At 54.4% G+C, this 8887-nt stretch overlaps 1 protein-coding gene across 1 annotated transcript; it reads left to right on the plus strand.

Moving 5' to 3' along the window:
• Window positions 1-420: 420 nt before the first annotated feature.
• LOC104502736 (H(+)/Cl(-) exchange transporter 5) lies at window positions 421-8195 on the plus strand (the record flags this gene model as incomplete). The annotated part of the gene is made up of 7 exons (XM_010154124.1): window positions 421-567; window positions 3021-3120; window positions 4259-4443; window positions 5027-5149; window positions 5610-5816; window positions 6719-6799; window positions 7653-8195. Coding segments are annotated over exons 1-7 (1365 nt in total), but the record flags the coding sequence as incomplete, so codon positions are not given.
• Between the last annotated feature and the right edge of the window lie 692 nt (window positions 8196-8887).

Below are 8887 nucleotides of genomic sequence, written 5' to 3' on the forward strand. Positions count from 1 at the left end.
AGAAAAACGTATTCCTGAAGGATTCTGTTGGTGTCGACTTGGAGCAGGGGCCTCGGTGCTTGCACAAGCCAAGGAATGAGGCTTGGGCTGAATTGCAGGGAAAAACCTGTTCCGTGTCCGTCTGGCAAGAAAACTGCCCTTGTGGATAACGTTTCAAAGACCTTTGTTCTGTTTTCCCTCTGTTTCAACACCTTCTTCCAACCGCTTGCAAGGGCTTTGAAGAAACCTGGCTTTAAAGGGGGAGCGAGTGTTGCGTTTGTGGGGGTTTTAAAGGTTCTTTCCGGATCAGAGATGCACAGGGCTTTGTTCCAGGAGCACAGGAAAGCGGGTTTTCCACTACGTTAGTGTTTTGGTGATGGCTTTTTTTTTCTAAAAAGGGGGAACCTAAGCAAAGCTCAATTTCTCTCCCCTCCAGGATTTTCCTCGTATAATGGAGGAGGGATGAACGGCACAAGCACAATGATGGATTTCCTGGAGGAACCTCTTCCTGGTGTGGGGACCTATGAGGATTTTAACACTATAGATTGGGTGCGAGAGAAATCCAGGGACCGGGACAGGCACAGAGAGGTAAAATTTATTGCTTACTCCTTGTTGGCACTGAAGGCAGAATAATTAACTCCGTTCTGATTCCTGGACTAGGAAGGCACGTCCGAGGATGGAGGGGTTGCCCTTGGGTTGGGAACCGAGCGCAGGATCGGTAGTTTGAGGAAAAGGAGCACTAAATTGAATGTTCTGTGGCTTATCAGTCGCTGTTTCTCTGCTGAAGGCTTTGATTTATTGAAGAAGCCTTGCTGGATTTTGGATGCCCACCTTAAATGCCGTGACGGCACGTTGTCTCCTGCCGCCTTCGCCTTGCTCGAGGCGGAAGCAGGGGGAAACCTGCAGCCCTGCTCACGGAAGGCTCGGAAGAGTTGCGTTGCTGTCGCACGGCTGATGCGGGAGGAGTCTGAGCGCCCAGGTGCCATGCTTCGATGCACACCGGGTTGTGCCGCTCACGCGGCTGCGCCTGTGAATGAGTCCCTCTCTGGAGTTTTCATGCTGCATGGTTGAGAAAACTAAGTGCAGTTCTTTCAGGATTCGTTCCCAGGACTTCACCGCTCCCTGCAATTAAAGGAACCTGCTTAGTCAGCAAGGGGTGCCTTAAATAACGCACCGCTGTCCCCACTATGCTCACGAGAAACCCTTGCTGGCAGAGCTCTCGTAGGGTGGGGGCTGAACTCACTGGTCTGTTTGCTTCCCAAAAGACTCTTTAATTATTTTATTGTCCTGAGCCTCACAAAACAACCTGTGTCTTGGTAACAAGCTGGACGGACTCCCCGCTCAGCGTGTGAGTGCAATCACAGAATCATGGAATGGGTTGGGTTGAAGGGGCCTTAAAGCCCCCCCAGTCCCACCCCCTGCCACGGGCAGGGACACCTTCCATAGCCCAGGGTGCTCCAAGCCTCATCCAGCCTGGCCTTGGACACTCCCAGGGATGGGGCATCCACAGCTTCTCTGGGCAACCTGTCCCAGTGCCTCCTCACCCTCTGCAGGAAGAATTCCTTCCTCATGTCCCATCTCCATCTCCCTCTTTCCGTTTAAACCTGTCACCCCTTGTCCAGACACAAACTGCTCTTGGGAAAAGCCCCCGCCAGCTTTCTTGTAGCCCCCCCAGCCACTGGAAGGGGCTCTGAGGTTTCCCTGGAGCTTCCCTTCTCCAGGCTGAACCCCCCCAACTCTCCCAGCCTGTCAATAACAATAATGCCCAAACCTGAGCCAGAACAGTCCCAATTATGGGGCTCCACACTACCTCCCGCCCAAAAACCTGTTCCCGTCTATGGATTGAGGGTGCAAACCCAAGAGCCTTCTCGCACATCACACACGGGGGGGTGTGCAAGGGCGATGCCTGTCAGTGTGGAACAGGATGGTTTGTTTCCCGTCTGCAGAGCATCTGTACACAGAGGCTGCTTCTGTCTTTATCGAAAGGAGCTGAAACCGGCGAGGGGTGTAGGGTTGGTCCAGGGAAAAGAGAGATGGAGGAAAGGGCTTTGGCACCCACCCCTGCCTTGATTCCGTAGCAGTTCCGCTCGTGCTCCTTGAAAGACACAAATCCAGAGACAGTGACCCCAAACGACACTCATTTGGGCAGAAAGGATTCTTACTTGATTTACTCCTCATTTAGCGAGTTGTTTGCATCAGTGTGTATCCCCTTTTTATCTGGGGATAATAGCGGTGTACTGGAATGTTTCCCTTGGGAGCGCAGCCGGGTAAGTGGGGCATGCAATGGCTGTTTGTCACCCCTTTGTCTGCCTGTCAGAGCAGTGACACGGCTGCAGCCGTCCCTGCCAGGCACAGGCAGACAGGGCCGGAGCCTCGTAGGAGTTCACCCTCCTGGGACAGGCTGGAATCCCGCTTCCTAGTGCCACCAGCCCTGCCCATTCCTCTGTCTCGGTCCTAAACCTGCCAGCGGTCTGGTGTCTGGCTGAACGGCGCTTGGCAGAGTCTCCTCCGCTCACAGCAACATCTGGTTTGCATTCCAGATGTCGAGGCAGTAGCTGGAGGCTGTGAACTGCTGGTGACAGCTTCTGTTTGCTCGCCCGGTTGGTGGGTATTGGTGAGTTGCTGGGGGCAAAGAGCTGGAACAGATGCGCTTGTGGCCTCAGGGTATTGGTGACTTGCTGTTACTAACAGGTAACGGCTTTAAAAGATCAAGGGGTGAATTTTGTCTTGGTTGTATGCAGAAGAGACCTAGGAGGAAAGCGTCACTGGGATACTTCCTGGTTTTGCTGGGACAAATGGGAGCATCCTTGACCTGTTGTTGTCCATCTGGAAGCCGGGCTGCTGTTTCTGTGCCGGCTGTAAGAGCAGACACTGCCTGGTGCTGCTTCTCTCACCCCTCAAGGCAGAGCGTGTCCTGGTAGCTGCTGTTTGGAATGTTAGGGGCTGTTTTCCACTGTCAACGTCACAGTGTAGTTTTTGGAGCATTTACACCAAAGGACATTTAACAAGTTGTTTTTTCTTTCTGAAAAACCCTCTTGCAGATCACCAGTAGAAGTAAGGAATCCACCTGGGCACTGATCCACAGCGTGAGCGACGCCTTCTCCGGCTGGTTGTTGATGCTGCTCATCGGGTTGTTGGCCGGTAAGAGCAAAACTCCGCTTTTTTAAATCCGAGTCCTGGTTCTGCAGGGCAGCACCCGGATGGATCCCTCCCCCTTTCCCAGGCGGACTGCCGGGGGTGTTTTAAGTGACTCCAGAAGGAAACTTTGGACCCCGCGCAGCAGAAATATATCAGTTGGGTACGGCTCTTCCCAACAGGAAGCAGCCGAGCTTTCACCACGAGGGATGAAACGAAGCCTTGGGTTAATATTTACACGGGAAAGCTGCTAGCCAGTCTTTCGTTAACTGGGAGATTTGCTCAATGATTACTGCTGCCTCTGGGGCTTGTGCGGGCGCCTGCTCGCGCAGATCTGAAGTCTCTGCCCCTGGGCTCTGTGTCGAGGTGGTGTTTTAGCTGAGAACAGAGCTGATGGCAGCGTTTGTCTTAACAGGAGTCTTGAAGAAAAATCACAAGTGCCTTGACGATTCTTCTCTTAAAATCGGAATTCCTTTCCGGGCTGGCTCTGTGTGCTTTGTTTCACTTGGCACAGTTGTAACTTTCCCCTCTTTTAAGTCGGGATGGGGAATGTTTTCGCTGAGTTCAGTGTTATTCCTGTCGCAGTCCCAGCGTTGCTGGCGTACCTCTTGGGCCGGAGACCGGTGATGTGTTTCGCCTGCATCCCCCAGCAGTGCAACACGGCCCTCCCCGACTGCTTCCTGCACCGTGTTTAATGAGCGCTCTTCCCACGAAATCGGGAGGAATGAGTTTCTAGGGATGCGGAGGGGGGTTGAACACACTTTGCCATGGTCAGCCTGGGAAACATTCCTCGCTGTGCTTTGTCTCCTGCCCTGCTCTGCAGTGTCTCTACTTCAGCAAATCTGCCCATTTGGCTCTCTGCAGGATAACAGTTAATTGTAGCCAAGAAGTATTTGTGCTGCTGTTTGTTGGTAGGTGAGTCAAAAATTAGTAGGGCAGACTGTAACCTTCAGACTGGAGTCTGTGTAAGGTGATTAAATTACAGGATCACGGGGTGGGTTGGGTTGAAGGGACCTTAAAGCCCCCCCTGCCACGGGCAGGGTCACCTTCCATAGCCCAGGTTGTTCCAAGCCTCATCCAGCCTGGCCTTGGACACTCCCAGGGATGGGGCATCAAATTTTCTCTTTCTTTTTCTCTAAACTAGGTTCCTTAGCGGGTCTGATCGACATTTCTGCCCACTGGATGACAGATTTGAAAGAAGGAGTGTGCTTAGCCGGCTTCTGGTTCAACCACGAGCACTGCTGCTGGAAATCCAACACCACCTTTACCGACAGAGACAAGTGTCCCGAGTGGAAGAGCTGGTCCCAGCTGATCCTTGGCCACGGAGAGGTGACGTGTTCTTGCAGCCCAGTGTCCCGTTTCCCTGCTGGCATCGTCCCTCGCTGCTCACCTGGGTGTACCCGCCAGAAGCGCAAGCTCGGGGTGGTTCGGTGGTTCCACGTTGGCCCTCGGGGTCTCCCAAGGGTGTAAATGAACTCAGACAAGTTGGGTGGTGTCCTGGGAGGGGATGGGGAGAAGCAAACTGTCGACACGCTTACGAGGACCGTGTTTCACTCGTGTGAGACTTGCTGCTGGGAGGAGGGTTTGCACATGGATGAGGTAGAGGGATGCTGGATGAGCTCAGGTCTTGCGTTTCGGGCAGCTCCATCCAGTGGCTGGGACAACACGGATCCCTTGTGTCACCCTGTTTGCTATCTTATATAAATGTCTTTGGGGAGACAGTTGGTTTGTATCCCATGACCCAGCACATGTCCCTTGTCTGTGAAACCTCCAATTTAACTGCAGTTCTCTTCATTTTTGGCTGATAACTCCATGTGAGTTTCCCTGCTATTCCTGTGCACTCACTTCCGAGCCCGGCTGGACGTGATCGCGCTTGAAATGACCTAATTTGGGCAATTTCTCTGCATTTCAGGGGGCTTTTGCGTATATCCTCAACTACTTCATGTACGTTACCTGGGCCCTGTTGTTCTCCCTGCTTGCCGTGTTACTTGTGAAGGGGTTTGCTCCCTACGCCTGTGGCTCGGGGATCCCGGAGGTGAGTGAGGATGAAAGTGGGCTGGGGTTTTTTTAAGGTGGGGTAGGGATCCACCATCCAAAGATTCCACATGCCTGCGTGGAAGAACAGTTTCTGGCATGTTAGGTGGTGGCTTAATGTACTGATTTCTTCCAAACTATTCCTGAAGCATGCCGTTAAGTACTTCAGTCGCCACGTAATCCCTCCAAAAACTAACGTGCCTGTGGAGCTGTCACAGGGGTATGGAGGAACGCGCGCGTTGGGGTGAGATGGGCTGCAGAAGCTGCCCTCAGCCTGAGGGAAGGACACAAACAGCCGTTTCTGCCTTCGTCCAGAGGGATATTTTGACTGACTCTCACTTTCCCTTGCTGGGAGGTTGGAATCTGGAAGCTGAGGGCAGGATTGGGAGCACCTAGTAAAACAGGAGCTCTGCCCAGGGCTTGACTGAAAGCCTGTAGAGCTTTGTGTGCTTGACTTCCAGATCAAAACTATCTTAAGTGGTTTCATCATTAGAGGCTACCTGGGCAAGTGGACGTTGATCGTCAAAACCATCACCCTGGTGCTGGCGGTGTCCTCCGGGCTGAGCCTGGGCAAGGAGGGGCCCTTGGTGCACGTCGCCTGCTGCTGTGGGAACATCCTGTGTCACCTCTTCACCAAATACAGGAAGAACGAAGCGAAGCGCAGAGAGGTACGGAGGGGCACCAGTGGTAAATGGGGCGGATCCGCGGGCACGGCGCTTGGCGCCGGATTTCGGCACGGGCTCGGCACGCCTCCGCTCGACGCTGGCTTGGGGCAGAAGCCACCTCAGTTCTGAGGTGACACCGCAGTGTCTCCCCAGCGCGGGTCGTCGTCGCGTTTGCTGGCGCTGACCTTCTGCGGCGCTCGTTGGCGTTTGCCATGCGCCTCCATAACCTGCGCGGGGCCTGCGTGAGGGACCGGGATTCGGCCGCAGGAGCGGAGCAAAGGGCTTTGCTTTCGGGGAGCAGCGATGGGCATGGAGTAAGCACCGAGCTAACATCTAACGTGAAGCTCGGGAGTGCTCCTCACCGTGCTGTAAGGCTTTTCCCTGGACAAGTCACTGGAGGACAGTTAACGTGAGATGCCAAGTGTCACGCTGGCCAATTTACCTTCTGCTAGACCAAACCCCGCAGCGTCCGGCAGAGTTTGGGGTGACCCCCAGCACCCCTGGTTACTGGGTTACCCTCTTCTGAGAAACGGTGTGAATGTGAGATAGGCAAACCTGGGGAAATCACTGTGTTCTGGAGGTGAAACTACTGCTTTTCTGTTTTACTCACGCTTCGAGGTGAAAGCATAGTGTGAGCGCAGCTGAAACAGGGAAAGGCAGCTTCCAGTAATGCCACTTCTACTGATTGGGGATGGGACTGTTGAAACACTGATGCCAATGCTTCTGTGTAGTTCCTTCTCCCTAGGGAATGTGCTCACTCCCATCCTTCCCCTGCTGTCTTTCAAGCAGGTCAGACCCTGGCTGTGCACTCACCGGGGAGAAAAATCCGATGAATGTAAAGACAAACTAAAAAGGGGGAAGGTTGGGGGGGAGCTGAAAATGTCTGACTGTGGTTTGTCCCTCAGGTGTTATCGGCAGCGGCGGCTGCTGGAGTGTCTGTAGCTTTTGGGGCACCGATTGGAGGAGTGCTCTTCAGCCTGGAAGAGGTAAGCTCAGCGCTTTCTGTTCGCTCTTGGCGAGCTGTTCTGCTGCAAGAGCTGGTTTAAAATACGCTCTGCTCCTGATGGCTTGGGTGTGGGAAGGGGAGCCTGTTGCTTGGTGCTGTATTTACAAGGCCAAACAACCTAAAAACGTAGTGGGTTTCAGGTAATTCTTACTTATTTTGGATGTTGTTTCTCCGTAGCTTTGCAATGAGCCCGTTGGTTCTCCTTGGTCTGTGTGCGCTCGCACTGACTGCTCACAGCCTCGGCCGTTTGCTGTCTGTCCGCTCTCTCCCGACAACTCTGGCCCAGGGTGCCTGGGCACAGACTTCTCTGCCTTGCCAAACCCCCTTTCTCCGAGGAACTTCTAATCCATGTTCTCTTGATCCAGAGGTGGAATGGATCACCGCTGCGTGCTCAGGGCTTAGCTCAGAGGAGGAACAGGGCGCTTTTGCTCAGCGGAGCAATGGTTGTGCTGGCGGCTGGGGCAAGCACCATTGTTTTGGCACTTCTGCCTTTGCAGAGCACGCGAGGCAGATAGTTCTGCGGGTGCAGCTCATAGCCGGCCTGCAACAGCCGTTATTGGCAGAGCAAAACGCCTCCACTTCGGGGATTCTAGAGGGCGCTTGCCGCGTTGGAAGCGTGTAGGCCGGGACCCTTCCCGGTCATTGCCATCCACGCTGGACGGGAGCTTGGAACCAGGCTGAGGTGCTGGGCTGGAGAGGAGGGTGCACAGTCAGGGTACATCGACCCCAGGCCTCGCTTTTACTTCATGGAGCAGTATTTTGGTTCCTAGGCAGCGGTCGGTCTTGTGACAAGTCTTGAAAGTGACTGAGTCTGCTTTGTCTTCCCTTTTCAGGTGAGCTACTACTTCCCCCTCAAGACCCTGTGGCGATCCTTCTTCGCTGCTCTGGTCGCCGCGTTTACCCTTCGCTCCATCAACCCTTTTGGGAACAGCCGCCTGGTCCTCTTCTACGTGGAGTTTCACATGCCGTGGCACCTTCTGGAGCTTGTGCCGTTCATCCTTTTGGGAATATTTGGTGGCCTTTGGGGAGCTTTCTTCATTCGCAGCAACATCGCCTGGTGCAGGCGCCGCAAAACGACCAGGCTGGGGAAGTACCCGGTGCTGGAGGTGTTTGTGGTGACCGCCATCACCGCCGTTCTGGCCTTCCCCAACGAGTACACCAGGATGAGCACCAGCGAGCTCATTTCGGAGCTCTTCAACGACTGTGGGATTTTAGACTCTTCCAAACTCTGCGAGTATGTGAACGATTTCAACAGCACCAAAGGGGATGACCTGCCCGACCGAGCCGCTGGCCCAGGGGTTTACACTGCCATGTGGCAGCTGGCTCTGGCCCTTATCATGAAAGTCTTCATCACAATCTTCACTTTCGGCATGAAGGTGAGAATTGCCTGTCAGGGAGCTTGGTCAGGTGGGTCTGAAGCCCGTGGGTACACTGCCTGGGTCTGAGCTTCCCTGCAGTGGGGTTCAGCCAGTGGAGCTGAGCATCTCCCCCTGCCCCCCACCCAGTCTTGTGGTGATCCACCCGGAAAGGTGACCCCACCACAGAGGTTTGGACATTGCTCAAGGGATAATCAGATCTGGGAGAAAGATGCACAACGTGTGGGAAAGCTGAGGGACAGGCGTGTAAAGGGGAGGGGGGGGGGATTCTCTGACTTCGAAGAACAGGAGCTTTCGGAGTCCTGGAGCAGCCGGAGCGCAGAGGGGAAACGTGCCGGCACTGGCTCTGCTGGGTGTCACTGGTGCTAACTGCAGGCACCCCCCTGCTCACGGCGGAGTTTCAATTCCTGCCGGGGGGGGGAGGAGGATGGTCCCCCCACAGTATGTGGAGTAGGGAATGTCCTGTGCCCACCGTGAACACGTACTCGTGCGGTTGGAACGGCACGGGGGAGTGTCGGTGTGCAGGTGAAACTTTGATATCCTGGGGGGCAGTAAGCTTCTGGAAAAAGCTTGTTCTGTTCCACACCGAGCTCTGGGGTGGCCATTCCTCCTGCTCAGAGAGGAGTAAATTAAAACTCTTGCAAGAGTTTAGGGCGTGAGGGTGCAGGATGGGCAGAGGTGATGGAATGGGT

This window comes from Eurypyga helias, unplaced genomic scaffold (assembly GCF_000690775.1).
Source record: "Eurypyga helias isolate BGI_N326 unplaced genomic scaffold, ASM69077v1 scaffold30316, whole genome shotgun sequence".
In the NCBI taxonomy this organism is placed as follows: domain Eukaryota; kingdom Metazoa; phylum Chordata; class Aves; order Eurypygiformes; family Eurypygidae; genus Eurypyga; species Eurypyga helias.